Genomic DNA, 15,080 nt, shown 5'->3' with positions numbered 1-15,080 from the left:
GAAATAAACTTCCCCGGAGCCTTCCCCGCGGGGCCCCGAGGCGGGCGCTTGCGTTCGAAAGGGCATTTTTCAAAAGGTTTCAGGGACGCGGGGGTGTCAGCCCGCGGGGGAGCGCGAAGCCCGAGCAGCGCTGCAGAGCGGCCACCAGCTGGCTTTGTACTTGCGGCCAAGCGCGGCCCCAGACTTTCGGCGGCGCCCCGGGAGTTGAGGCCACGCCCCCCTTTGCAGTGAGAGCCGCGGCTGCAGATTGGCCCGCCACGGACCAATCGGCGCGCCGGGGCGGCCCGGGCTGTCAGCGCGCGTCGCAGCAGCGCGGGTAGCAGCCTGTCCTACCCTGCGCGGAGCCCCGCAGCCAGCGCAGCCTTCCCGGGAAGCGCGGCGGCCGCTCGCGAGCGCTGCGCTGCCCTGCCCAGCCCGCCAGCCGCGCGTCCCGGTGCCCGCGCCCCACGGCCACAGCCTTGCTGCGCTATAACGCACGGAGCATGTGCAGACCCGCAGGCGCCGAGGTGCTATCTGTCCGGCGGGCTTCTGAGCAGTGGTGACTGTCACGCGTAGAGAGACCTTTCGGGGGCTCTCGCCGCGGCTCTGCGTAGCGGGTGACACTGCGGTGCTCGCAATCAGGGCGGCAGCTGCCTCTCGGTGAAGACGTCTTGGGCTCCGTGCGCCCTCCCTCTCCCCACTATCGTTCTTTCCTTTCCCCAGCTGCTCGCTCCTTAGCTCGCCCGCTCACACCCGCAGCCTCCCTGAGCGGGAGGCGTGGGTCCCCGCCGCTTCTCTTCCGAAGGGGCCTCCTCACTTCGGAGATGCAGTGACAAGTTAATATGGGCGTCCAAGCCTCGAGTTCCCAGGAGGAGAATCGCAGGAGGCAACAGCTCCTGAGCACCCGGAGCCCTTGAACAGGCCGCCCAGGAGGGGCGTGAAACCCGGCTGCAGCATCCGTCCAGGTGGGACCAGCTGAGCGCCGCGACCAAGGCGAACTCGCCGGATTGCTCCGAGATCCCCGACCCGGGGATATTTTTTTCTTTCCCTCGGCTAGTGGTGGGCGCCTCTCGGGCCGAAGCCCGGCGCCTGCTCTGCTGCCCGCGCTGCCTTTAGCGGTCGCCTCCGCCGCCGCTGCCAGGGACGTGCTGGGAAAGCCGAAGCCCCGGGAGAAGATGCCGGCCATCCTGGTCGCCTCCAAAATGAAGTCGGGACTGCCCAAACCCGTGCACAGCGCCGCGCCCATCCTGCACGTGCCCCCAGCCCGGGCGGGCCCCCAGCCCTGCTACCTCAAGTTAGGAAGCAAGGTGGAGGTGAGCAAGACCGCCTACCCTAGCCAGATCCCCCTGAAATCGCAGGGGCTGCAGGAGCCGGCGGGGGAGGGGCTCCCGCTGCGGATGAGCGGCTCGGTGGAAAACGGGTTCGATACCCAGGTGAGAGGTGCTGTGTGCCGGGGCACTGTTCTGGGAGAAGGGTGAATGCTTGGTGGGGGGGGGGGTTGGCATGGCCGGATAGGGGACAGGGCTACCCTGTGGGCTGAGAAGGGAACCGTCCCACTTAGGCCGGCAGATTGGGGGATGCGCGCGGAGAGTGGGCTGGCCAGTGGGTGTGGCCGGGTGACCGAGGTTTGCCTTAAGGAGCTCTGTGAGACCCGGGTGCGGTTACGTCTGCGGCTTCCTTCTGGCGGGCACGGTCAGGGTGTTCTCAAAACTGTGCCACACTGGAAATGTCAGGTTCTGCATGTTGAGATCTTGGTCCCAAGAATGCAGTGACTGCTGCAGTGTCTGTCTGTCTGTCTGTCGGTTCTGCAGAGATTCTGTCCCTGCCAAGGAATAGTCCGAGGCCTCGTTGGGCTCCGCGCCCTCTGGCCTGGCTGAAAGATCCAGGTAGAGGGGTCTGGGGGTGGCAGTGTACCTGCTCGCCTCGTCGTGAAGATGCCTGCCCCTGCCCCATCCTTTGGGTTGACAGGATTCCAGGCATGGTGCTGGGACCGCAGTAGAAGTGCTCGGTGCACCAGCGGAGGCAGGCAGCTGGATACTCCTAGCGTCTCGGCTGGCTGTTGCGGTGGGCGGGGGTGCCTGCCTCAGAATGGCGGCCCGAAGCTAAGCCCCTCCTTCCTGGGTAGCAGATCCTGGTGCCGGTAGCCCGGGTGACTGGGGCTGGGGTGGGGGGATGACATGAAAAGAATTGATGACTTCTACCTTTCCAGACAGAGCCCGCATCACCCAGTTCGGCTGGGTGACGGGCCCTAGCCATGCAATCTCTTTTAAGGAAATCAGCAAGGGCCAATCAGGTTCTCCTGGCCTCCTGCCCTTTCTGCTGCTTTTTTTTTTTTTTTTTTTCTTTTTTCCTCTTCTGGTAGGAGGGAGCAGGGGCGTGCTGTATTTTCTTGGCCGTTAGTCAGCAGGGACTTTTGGGGACAGGCAGACCTGACGGATGTGACTGTCCCGGTCAGGAGAGGCGGGAAGCCAGCGGGGGAGGTAGTTTGGGGCTGGTGTCAGGGAAGTGGCAACAGACCAGCTGACCTTTTTGACACTTATTCTCTGCTGACAGTGTCTCCACCTTCTCCTGGAGATTTCTCTGATCAGAGGCTAGAACTCAACACATTCCTAGCCTTTCTGATGGAGGAACTGGAGCTGGAAGCTAATTGTAAGCAGACTTTTGGAACTCTGGGTTGGAGAAGGCCCTCAAAGCAGATTAAGCTCCCACGCCAGGCCGATAAGCATGCCCCTTGCTGCTGCACTTGCTAAACATGTTTGGAAGCTGACAGGTTTGAGTGATGGTGTGTGGGAGAAAGATTTCCCCCAGTGCTCCCAGGGCCTGTCTCTGCCGGGGTTTTGTGCTCTGCGCTCTTTTTCTGCCTTCGGCACAGGTTTGTACGTGGGCTCTGAAATGGGAATGAGCTTGGGGGTGCACCCTTGTGAGGGTTTCCCCTCCATCCTTGGAGACGGGGCTGATGAGGTGTGATGGGTGGTATGCGGGAGGCCGGAGCAGTGACTCCGGGATGTGACACACAGCCTCCAGCCTGATGAGGAGGACCCAAGGAATGAGGGGGGAAAGTGGACACTGGGATCGTTGCTACCCAGGCAGCTGTTCTACCGTTGCCCATCTGACCCTTCATTTAACAAACGCTGTCGGTGGACTTGCCATGGGCAGGCTCTGGAAAGGTGATTCATCCCTCTTCTTCCTGAAAAAATGATCTCCAGCTGCTGCCGGAGGAGCTGGTGTGGTCCAGTTCCCTCGAGGCTTTTCTTCTCTCCGTCGCCCTTGGCCCACAGTCCCCTGGCTGCCCCACGCCACCTGCCTCGCCCTCAGTGGGACCTTGTGTACTGACCACATGGATGGTTTGGATGGATTGCTGAGGAAATTGGCCACTTCCCAGTGGGCTATCCTGGTTTTCACCAGCCTGCCCTTTCTTTATTCATGGCCGAGCTTCCTGGCGGCTCTTCTCTGTGGCAGGTACAGATCCTTTGTCTCACTGCCTCACCCTGGCATCCAAGTGACATTGGCAAAAGGGGTTTTCCCGTCTTTGGACAGGGCTTCCTCCCCCTTTGCCTGACACGGTGTCCATTTACATCCAGGAAGGCCTCTCCGTACGGCTCGAGGACTGTGTCAGACTTGACACACCTGGTAGTCCTGGACTCAAAACCTGGCGTTTATCACTAGAAGATACTCAGGAGATGATGAGTTAAATGGCAAATGGCATCTGACTCCCCTTTTATTCAGGGGGCTTTGGGGAGAAGGCTGGGTTGTGCAGTGGTCAGTAGCACAGGCTTTAAAGTCTGTGGCTATCCCTGGTATCCTGTCTCCACCATGTACTAGCTGGTGACCTAGTCCATTAACCTCTCTGGGCCTCACTGTTCCCATCTGTAAATATGGGCATTAAACAACCACACAAATTATGAGGATTAAGAAAAAGAACATATGTAAAGTGTCATATATACATATGTTGATATATACACATATACATACATCATTTAGACATGTGTATAGACATATATAAGTAACATGTATAAAGCCTAGTGTCAGGCCACTAGGAAACACTCGATAAAATGAGCTATTCGTATTGCTAAACCAAGAGATGGGGCGTTGTTGAACATAGATCTGATAGCCTCTCAGTGAGAAAAGGCATAGCTTATTCTGTCAAGCCCTTGAGAAGGTATCATTCAGTCCGCAAGGATTTACAGAGCATCTGTCACATGCCTAATACGGTACCAGCCATGGTGGGAAGATGAGGGAAGTGCCTGATGTGCCAGGCTCTTTACATACGATCTCATTTCATTCCCACAGTAACACTTAAAGCATATATATAACATTTTCTATGACAGTAATTTCCTGTAACATCTTCTTTAACAACAATAATATAATGATGGCGAGTCATCACATAGCACTTCCTATGTGCCAGGAATTGTTCTAAAAGACCTCATTTGATTCTTACAACAATCCAGTGAGACAAGTGTTATTATTCTCATTTGACACATGAGGAAACTGAGGCAAGGACCGGGTTAGTAACCCCTTGAGCAGCAGAAGTAGAATTAGGCCTCGGACAGTCTGGCTCTGGACTCCATGTCCTAAACCAGCATGCTATAGAGAGAGAGTCATAGGGACTTTCCAGTTACTCGCAGGCCCTGATTTCTAAGAGCACTGCTCTAGCCATTGAGCTGGAAGAGTACGCAGGACTTAGCAAAAGGTAGAATAACTTGCTCTAGGTCATCCTGCTTCAGGGTGGCGAGTGGGGGGCCCAACTCAGGTTGGTCTGGCTTCCAGGCTGGGGGTCTTCCCCTCTTCACAGCTGCCGATGCTCTGCCGATGCTCTGGATGCTCTGGCGGAGGTACAGGGGGATAAGACACGGCCTGGGCCTTGGAGATCTCATAGTCCAGTTGAGAGGCATGACTGCTGTACCCAGGGCATCAGGCACAACACGAAGAGGGCTGAGAGGTGTGCTTGGGGCTGAAAGGAAGGAAAAGGCCATCATGGCTGGAGAAATCCTGAGGGCCTCACGGAGGAGGCAGGAGATGGCGGGCTCCAGAGATGGGCAGGAATGGCTGGCTGGGGAGGAGAGGGGGTGAGATGAGCATGCCAGGGAAGGAGGAGAAGCAGGGCCACGCAGTGGTGCAGAGCAGGAGTAGGTGTCGCCACCGGGAAGCCGCACCTTCGCCTAACAGGTGATTGCTTCGTATCTGGGATCTTCCTTTTGAAAGGTAGTCATGAGCAAAGAACAAAGGCTTCTTGCAGTTGAGGGATTGGATTTGCGTGGTCCGTAGTCATCCTGAGCATGCAGGGTAGTTATGAGAAGGTGGAAGGATGGTGTCCATAAAAGACCTGTTTCATAACAGCCCCTTGGGAAATGACAGTGATTATTATTATTAGCTTAGGGTTCAGAATATCCAGCATGGTAGTGATGCGGAAAGGACATGGGTCTCGTGGCTTTTATTAGGCAGCGACTCTCTTTAGCCAGTGACAGCCTGTTCTCCCCCAAGCCTGCTGTCCATCGCCATCAAGTGTGAAAAGACCTGACGCAGCCAGCAGCTAGCTTTTAGGTGCAGCCCCACTGTCGACTTGCCAAACCCCTCACGTTGAATCTCTCCCGCAAACCTACAGCAGGGGCTCGACCCGCAGAGAGAGGAGCTGCTCTGCAGCCACACATCCCTCCCGAATTCCCCTCCTGGTGTTGGGATACCTGGGCCTTCCCCCAAGAATGAACATTTATAGCATCTGCTCTGTTAACATGGCGTATAAATTATGACCATGTGCAAAGAATTGTTTTAGAGATCTGCTCTGTGTTAGTTCAGAAACTCCGTCCGGCTGACCTTCAGATAAGGAATGCTTGTGAGCTATTTGAGGAGAGGTTAGCCTATTTTTAAGAAGCAGTTGCAGGGGAAAAAAATTATATATATAATATTTTGATATTTCCTGTTTTTAGGAGCCTGGGGTTCAACTTGCAACTCGTTTCTTTAAAAAAGTAATTAGAAGTGATTGAAATCCTCTGTGGGTGTTTTAGATGTTTAAAAAGAAAGCGCAGGCGAGGGCCCTGGGAAGAGAGCGCAGCTCCAAGCTTGCAACCTGTTGCAACTTTGCCCCATTGTGTTTTGATTAGAATCCTCGCTCCATCATCAACGTTGATTATGGATTTGATTAGTGCATTTTTCTGCTATTGTGTTATTCCCTTTCTTCTCTTCCTCGGTTCTTGGAGGGGGAATGTGTAGCATGGTTATCTGCCAACATGCAAGAATGTTTATAGTTCACGTATTATTGCTTATTCCGTGGGTTAATTTTCTGAAGACACTTTAAGGGTGGGACTGGTGGCTAATTTAGGGTATCATTACGTGTGTATATATGTGTGTATAAATACATCTACTTCTGGATATGTGTATATATACATATATACACACACATATACAAATATATACACATGGAGCAGCTTAAAGTAATGAGCACATGTGAGCACACACACATCAAAGGCCAGGCTGGGGGAATTACAGCCCAATTGCCAGCTTTCAGAGTAGCTAGATTTGCTTCCCGCTTCTCATACTCCCTTCCTCTGTGACCAAGATTGAAGCGCCAAGTCTTGGTGTCCCATTTTATTTACTTAGAAGACATGAGAGGTGTAGCCTTGAGAGGGGTGTTTTAATTAGGCCTTAGTGAAGCTCCTGAAACCAGTCTGAAAAAGCCGAACCACCCAGTGAGATTTTGGCTTAAGGTCAGAGACTCTTATTTCTTAGAATCAGTCTCATCAGCAGGGAAGGGAGTAGTTATGGGGCATCTGCTGTGTGCCAGGTAGTAGTAGACTGCCGTGATTTCACACACATATATATATATTATGTATATATATAAATGATTTTATGTATATATAAATTTTATATGTATATGAAATTTAATGTGAAGCACAAGAACCTGGGTAAAATGTAAAGTGGCCCATGCGTTTCATATGAGGAAGCTGAGACCAGAGGAAGTTATCACTTGGAGACAGTTTTAAATGGTAGATTACACTTAACTGAGAGACAGACCTGGGTTCAAATCCAGGCTTTGGGCAAGTTATTTAACATCTCTAAATGTGTCTTCATCTATAAAGCAGAAACGATGATGCTTATAGGTCGTCTGTGAAGAGTCAGTGAGATAATACAGGTAAGTTGCTGAGCACAGAGCCTGGCGTGCAATAAGGAAGGAATATGTGATATTGCCTATTTTTATTACCCAAGGTCAGAGCCAGGTTTGGAAACCAGATCTGCCTCATTCCAAGCCTGTATTCTTTCTACCCTACCTCTCTGCCTCTCAAGTGCACGGTTGATTACATGGAGGACAGGTGGCTTGCACTGTGAAAGCAGAGGGCATAGCGGGGCTTTGGTTAGATGAATGAGAGTCAGAGTCAAGAGTAAATTAATGTAGTCATATCCAGGGTTGTGAAATGAAACCTCCACATTTTGGTCCCAAACATGCCATCTGTATAGCACTAACCAGGCTGAGGGATCTGCTGCAAACCAAACGTAATGGGAACCTCCTTTGTACACCCAGTCTGAGCTGCCACTGTCAAGGTGACTGAGTGGAGCTGGCCAATCTGACAGCACTGCCCAGGACCAAGAATGGAACAGTCCCATTGATTGGGCTTCTGAATGGTTTCTTATTGTTCTGAAGGCAGAAGGAAAGCCCTCTTCCCTTACTGCTGGCATGATTGTGGTGGGAGCTGGACCTCGTGATCAGCTTGGCCATTAAGGTGCCCCAAGGCATGGCCAGCTGCCCAGTGGTGTTTTACTGATAGCCACGGGGCCACTTTCAATGGTGACTCTGTCTCTTGGTCACATTGTTCAAGGAGATGGACAGTGTGTTCCTAGAATGTCTTGGGCAGAATGGTTCATGTGATTTGGGGAACAAAACTGGGTCAGGCTTTTGTGCTTCAGTCCACACAAGACACTAGTGAGTGACACAAAAGTTTTCGCAGGAACCCCAAGTCGCCCACGCAGAACCTAAAGAATGACTCACGACTTAGTGCTCCATTTCCCAAGGAAAACAGACCCTCTTTTGTGTTTTGCAAACAGTAGCCCCACAGCCTCAGCATATTTTCTCTCTCCTTCTAAGTGAAACCTTCATACCTTTAGTGAATTTTGGTTTGTTCCAACCTCCCCTGTCTTGGTGGAAGAGAAGACAGGGTAGGAAAGGGGGCTTGGTCAAGATGATTATAAAGTTCTTTTGGAGCCTTTGAACAAAATCAGTTAGGAGAGTGTGACACAGGAAAAATAGTTATAATAATGGGCACTGACACTGACGGAGCATAGCCTCTTACTAGCATAATGCATAGCTCCAGGCATGCATCATTTCATTTAATCCTCCCAACGTCCCGTTACGTAGAAGCTACTTCCTGAAGAGAATAGAAATGACAGCTCTGGGAATCAGCAACTTTGGTTCTAATTTTGTCTCTTTAGATGCTTTACTGCATGACCTTCAATAAGTTACATTGTCTTTTGAGCTTCAGTTGCCTAATCTATAAAATGAGTAGGATGATACTTGCTCTACTGTTTTTGAAGAGTTGTTGTAAAGCTTAATAGAGGTAATTATTATGAATGAGACTCTGGTTTAAACATCTTACACCATAAATACCCTTTATGGAAACCAAGGGTAAGAGAGGTTAAGCTACTTTTCCAACTAGCACAGCTGGTTAAGTGGCAGACTCAGGATTTGAACCCTTATCTGTTTGCCCTCAAAGTCAAGGTTCTTAAATAGCAAGTGTGAAAGCACTTTTTAAAAAATATCTGAAAAAGCATTGTTAATACGGGATCAAAGTAAATTGCTGGAAAGTCTCCTTTGGTGTGGTATATATGACATCTGGCTCCTCCCCTCTGCCCCAGAGTTTAGAAATACTGAATATATTCATTCAATATTAAATAAACATTAGCTGCTTCATCATATCAGTTAAACTCTCTGGGATTTGGAAAATTCTAAGTGTTCTGATGCCACAAGGTCCACTAAGGTGTTATCACTATGTAACTGGCAGGGCTGGTTCTGGACAGAGGAAGGGAAAAGTGGGGAATTTGATCATTTGTTGGCACGCAGAAACAATCAGATAAATTCAGATTATGGGTCGTCTTTAAGACAACAGGCCCGGGATCTTCAAAACCGATAATGTCATGAGAAACAAAAAAGTTTAAAAGGTACTATTCTAGAAAAGGAGACTAAAGAGCTATGACAACCAAATCCAATGAGAGCTCCTTGACAAGCAAAACCATAAATGCTGGAAAGGTCATTTGGGAGACAATGGGAGATATTTGAATACAGATTGTATATTAGATAGTATTACTCCATTGATGTTAATGGTTTGGGGATAATGTAAGAAAATGTCCATTTTCTTGGGAGATACATGCTGATATATTTAGAGGTGAAGTATCTTGATATCAGCAACTAACTCCCAAATGGTTTAGGAAAAAAAAAAGGTGAGCATATCTGTAGATAGAAGGAGAAAGCAAATGTAAAATGTTAACAACTGGTGAATCTAGGCGAAGATATATGTGCAAGTCTTTCAACTTTTCTGCGTTTGAACTTTTTCAAAATAAAATGTTGGGAAGCAAAACAAAGGCTTGGCTAAAGAGTATACATTAGCAATCCCCTTGACATCTGTGGTGTATCCATGAGAACATATATGAGGTAGGAGTGTGTGTGTGTGTGTGCGTGTGTGTGTACTCACAGTAAATAGCCTGGCCAAGTTTGTTTCACTGGGTTTAGGATCTGGACTCCTTATCTCCTGTCTCTGGTGTAGTGTGAGAATCTTGGCTTAATTCCTCTTCTTTTATGAGAAGGGTTGCTGAAATTTCATGGAAATCATAAGATCCAGGTTGATTTGATAATCCCTTATAAAAATCTAAGATGTTTCCAAGGATGAAAGTATAAAAGAGATTTTTTTTAATGAGGAACTTTTTTAAAATATGAAAATACCTGGTTGAATTTTACTCATCTGGGCATGAAGCAGACGAGGAGTATGAGTGGAAGCAGGCTCCTTTGTCTGCTTTAAGCTCTTTCTCTCCTCACTACTTAGAACTCCTTGGCCTGGCTAAACCCGTCCCAACCTTCACCCATTCGAGTTCAGGCTTGGTGCCGCCTTGTCCAGGAAGCCCTGTGCCACCACCACAGTCTGGATGCAGTATCTGCCCTGTGTTCTCCCATAGCGTGCTCTGAGCCCCCATCGCTTGGACTATGGTTGCTTATTTAGCTGGACCGTGGCTTCTGTGAGTTCAGGGATGTGTCTCTCATGATCTCTGCTGGTACAGCATCAACACAGAGTAGGTTTAGTTCCTATTTGCAGAAGAAAAGAAGGATGGGAGGGCGAAGATAAAAGAAAGAGTTGAAAAACAGGATTGAGTGGGTATTGAGCACCAGCTGTGTTCCTGAAGTTGCGGCTAAGCCATGTGGCTTCTGCAGAACTCCCTCTTGACATGTGAGCTGAGATGATCCCATGATGGTGGGCGGCCAAGCGAGGCCAGTGTCAAAGCTTTCCAACGCCAGGTCTTGGGAAATCTCACCTGGTTGGGTAGCAGGAAAAGGCAGATTCTTTACACAAGACTGTTTATAGCATCCAGACTGGCTGGCTGCTCCACTGGAAGAAGGTCTGTCCAGCTGTGATCATGGCGGTACAGTAGACGGGAAGGGTTGGATGGGCTTCGGAGGGCTTTGGCAGATTCCATCCCCACCCCCACCAATAACTTTGGAAGGGGGACCTGAGAAGGGTTCTGAAGGATTTTAGTAGGTTAAGAAAAGAGAATAGGACAAGCCTTCCAGGAATAATGATTTCAGCAACCACGTATGTGCCATTTCCATACGAAATCTCACTTAATCCTCACACTAACTCCCATGCTATTCATCTTGTCTTATCAGTAAGGAGAAAAGTGAGGAGTCCGTGGGCAGAGGCCTGAGAAGGGTCATGGGACTTTTACAGGTCACACAGCTGGTGTGAACAGTGGCAGGATTCCAACCTGGTGTTTCTGAGTCCAGAGTCTGTGCTCTTAACCGCTGCCTTCTTCTGCCAGGAGCTGGAAGAGGCCTGAATCCCATACTGGGGTGCTGCTTTAGAAAACCAAACCTCCAGACCCTCTTCTCCTTGGAGCCTCTCCCCATTTCCCTGGCCTTGGCCCCATCACTGTCTCCTCCTTGTCAGGGCCTCCTGTGCCTGTCCCAGCCTCTTGCCAGAGGCTCTGCATTTACAGAACGAGGAGCCCCGTTCGCTTTTGCTCACATCTTGCTGCAATCTGGGCATGGTCTCCTCTCGCCGCTGTGGCTGCTGTTCCCCAGGTCAGGGCTGGTGGGCTGGGCAGGGCCATGTGCCTGACAGCTGGCAGGACCTCTTTCCTGTCCTCCCGCTGCAGCTCTGCAGACAGTCCCCATTTCACACTGGTTTGCGTTGATTCTTTTCAGACCTGAGAGTGACGCATGTTGACGTCAAAAAATGTGGGCCACGAGCATCCTGGAGCTGTCAGACCTTCCAGTGTGTTAACTTTGCTTGTTAACTGTCTCTGGACAGAGGAAGGCAAGCCCTGGAGGGAAAAGTACCATTTGGGTGACAAAAACAGATTTAGAAGAATCAGCCTTCCTTGGATGTCTGCTTAGTGATCTGTGCCTCTATGGACTAGATAATTTGGGATGTCTGAGACAGTGTAGACCTTGGAGGCCATCTATTCCCAAAGCTCCACTGTGCAGATGGGGAAACATAGCCCAGAGTGGGGTGTGACTTGCCCATGGTCACCCAGCTTTGAGGGCAGAGCAAAAACTGGGATCCAGGCCCCCTGACTCCTGGCCCAGTGTTCTTTCCACCTCACTCATGGCAATCAGATGTACTGCTCTGAAGTGCCTGATGTTTTAAAGAATTAGAACCGGGGCTTCCCTGGTGGCGCAGTGGTTGAGAGTCTGCTTTGCCGATGCAGGGGACACGGGTCTGGGAAGATCCCACATGCCGCGGAGCGGCTGGGCCTGTGAGCCACAATTACTGAGCCTGCGCGTCCGGAGGCTGTGCTCTGCAATGGGAGAGGCCCGTGCACCGCGATGAAGAGTGGCCCCCACTTGCCACAACTGGAGAGAGCCCTTGCACAGAAATGAAGACCCAACACAGCCAAAAATAAATAAATAAATTAAAAAAAAAAAAAGAAGAATTAGAACCAGCTCTAAGCTATATTCTTTTCCCCTCCATCTACTAAGTAGTTAAGTATTGTTTTTTAAAAAAATTTATTGAAGTATAGTTGATTTATAATGTTGTATTAATTTCTGCTGTGGAGCAAAGTGATTCAGTTATACATATATATACATTCTTTTTCATATTCTTTTCCATTATGGTTTATCACAAGATACTGAATATAGTTCCTTGTGCTATACAGTAGGACCTTGTTGTTTATCCATTCTGTATATAATCATTTGCATCTGCTAATCCCAAACTCCCAATCCATCCATCCCCTAACCCTGTCCTGCTTGGCAACCACAAGTCTGTTCTCCTAATTCTTTCATATTTGAAAGCTTTTGCATTTGGCTCAGTGGATCAGAAAACCAGGCCCTCTTTGTGGATCGTATAATTGTGGCAACAGACCACCATCCAACACCTCCCGTGGGCCACTGTCCATACATCATCTCATTTAAGCTTCACCACAATGTGATAAGGCTGGTGGCATTTCATCAGTTTCATGTATGAGGTGCAAAGGAGGTCAGTAACTTGACCGAGATCACACGGAGTCAGTATTGGAACTCTCTAATTTCACATCTGTGCTTTTTCTACCAAACACCTTAGAGCCCCACCCCCAGGCCGGAAGCCAGAGAGACCTAGGTTAAGATCCTAGCTCCCCATTTATTTACTGGACATCTAACTTCCCCAGCGCTGGTGTAGGGCCTGGGACACTGTAGGCCCTCAATAAATAGTTGTTGAACTGCAGCTTGGACAAGTCAGTCCTACCAAACCTCCGCTGCTTGAGGGAAAGTGTCGCATTTCAGTGGGTCATGCAGACCAAAGCAATAGTGTATATAAAAATGCCCGGCATGGGGTAGATAAGATCACTTATTTACTGAGCACTTACTATGTGCTGGGTGTTCTTCTAAGCATTTTATATGGATTTACCCATTTAATCATCACAAAAGCAATAACCTCTGAGGTAAGCACTTTTGTTATTCTCTCCATTTTACAGGTGAACCAAGGCAGGTAGACCATAAGCAACTTGCCCAAGGTCACCCACCTGTAAATGGAGGAAGCAGGACTGGAACTCATTAGTGCTGGCAGAGCATGCATCCTTACCCACTGTGTGGTCCTCCCTCTGTGCTGCTTCTAACTACTCCCAAATCTAGTTGAGGGTGGGGAAGAAAGATGAGGGCACAGAGATGGAAAACAACTTGTTTAAGGTTCTTTAGCAGGAGATGTAGCAAAACCCAACTAAGACTTGCCTTCCTAAAGTAGCCTGGGGCTCTGTTCTTTAAAAGGTGCTGCATCGGGCTTCCCTGGTGGCGCAGTGGTTGAGAGTCCGCCTGCCGATGCAGGGGACACGGGTTCGTGCCCCGGTCCGGGGGGATCCCACATGCCGCGGAGCGGCTGGGCCCGTGAGCCATGGCCGCTGAGCCTGCCCGTCCAGAGCCTGTGCTCCGCGGCAGGAGAGGCCACAACAGTGAGAGGCCCGCGTACCACAAAAAAAAAAAAAAAAGATGCTGCCTCTGTAGTGGGAAAGGACAAACTATTTAGTCCTGGGAAGCACTCCCAAACGGGAGATGGTCAGTAAGAATCAGTGACTCCCAATTTGCCTGGGGGAACTGTGTGGTTTTCCCCTTGGGTCCCTGCTTCTCACTCATTTGGAATCATTTCTTTTCTGGCTTGCAGAGCAGAACCGATATAAATTTGACCTAGTCCCTAGAAATGTTTACCTGGCTAAAAATATGCCGGCTTTGATATATTTTTAGCCAAATTTAGATGTGAAGTATATGCATTGCCCACACCCATGTATTAGACATGAACTGTTGGTACATTTTGTAACAGGAAACTGCTGGTTTTCCATTCCAAAGAACTGGAATTCGGTCAGAAATTTGTCATTTGCAAATGCCAGCTCTCACCACATTCCACTGCTGTTTTTAAGAACATCTCGTCACCTGGATTCGGAGGAAGCAGGCCATGGGCGAGGCCAGGCTGGTCAGGCTGTCTTGGTGTCTTTTCTCCGGGTCTGGTGCCTTCCAAGCAACCTCCGCCTGGCTCTCCCCAGGCCCACGCCATCTGCACTGTGTTGCCTTTGGATTAGTGTATGGGCAGACAGGGTGCTTATTTTAGAACTGGAAGGAGAAGAGATGTATCAATAAAAAAAAAAGCTGGGAAGGAAAAATCCATTCAGTGGTTTTAAAATATCTCTCCCTTAAGAGGACAGATTATTTTTGTTTCTTAAAAACAACGGGGTGATTTGCTCCTCGAAACAGAGTTGGAATGAGAGATGTATAAGACTGTAAAAAAGGAGGGGGCTGTCAAGGTAGCCTGTAGGTTTCACCACCCTGGCCTTTTCACACAGCACAGGTCATTTCCCCCAACCTCCAAAGTCTCTCCTGCTCCTGGCTGGCAGACTCTGGAACCTTAGAACTGTATCACAAAGATCCTGTTTCCTTACCTCTTTATTTTGGAGATGATGAAGCCGAGCCTCAGGGCCTTTGCACTTGTTCTTTCTGCCTGGAATGTCTTCCCCAGATATTGCCGCTGCCCATTCTCTTACCCTCAGTCTGTGCTCAGATGCCCCTTTATCAAAGGCGCTTTTTCTGACAACCCTATATAAAATAGCAATCCATCCTTTTGTATCTCCTTGCCCTGCTTTATTTTTCTCCAGAACCAGAGCAGTCTACGCTAGACATGTTGTGTATTTATTATCTTGTGTCTTCCTCTATTAGACTTTCAGCTCCATGAGAACCAGGGCTTTGCCTCTCTTGTTCACAGCTGTATCCCCTGCACCTAGAACAGTGTCTAGCACATAGTAGGTGCTTACTAAATATTTAGTGAATAAACAGTAGGGACTTGTACAGGATTCCAAGCAGGTCTGGGATTAGCATCTAGGTCTGACTCGAAGTCAAGGACTCTCACTTACACTATTTCTCCAGATGCTACTAAGAAATCTACAGTGTGTCC

At 49.4% G+C, this 15,080-nt stretch overlaps 1 protein-coding gene across 2 annotated transcripts in view; it reads left to right on the top strand.

Annotated features, from left to right (window-relative positions):
- Positions 1-454: 454 nt before the first annotated feature.
- Positions 455-15,080, top strand: part of NAV2 (neuron navigator 2) — a 396,632-nt gene continuing 382,006 nt past the window's right edge. For both annotated transcript variants that reach the window (XM_060159528.1, XM_060159527.1), the window contains exon 1: positions 455-1,412. In XM_060159528.1, the coding sequence (XP_060015511.1) occupies positions 1,155-1,412 (258 nt within the window). In that variant the 5' untranslated portion in view covers positions 455-1,154. The remainder of the gene's footprint in view (positions 1,413-15,080) is intronic.

This window comes from Lagenorhynchus albirostris, chromosome 9 (assembly GCF_949774975.1).
Source record: "Lagenorhynchus albirostris chromosome 9, mLagAlb1.1, whole genome shotgun sequence".
NCBI lineage: Eukaryota > Metazoa > Chordata > Mammalia > Artiodactyla > Delphinidae > Lagenorhynchus > Lagenorhynchus albirostris.
This window is presented reverse-complemented; position numbering and strand designations above follow the sequence as displayed.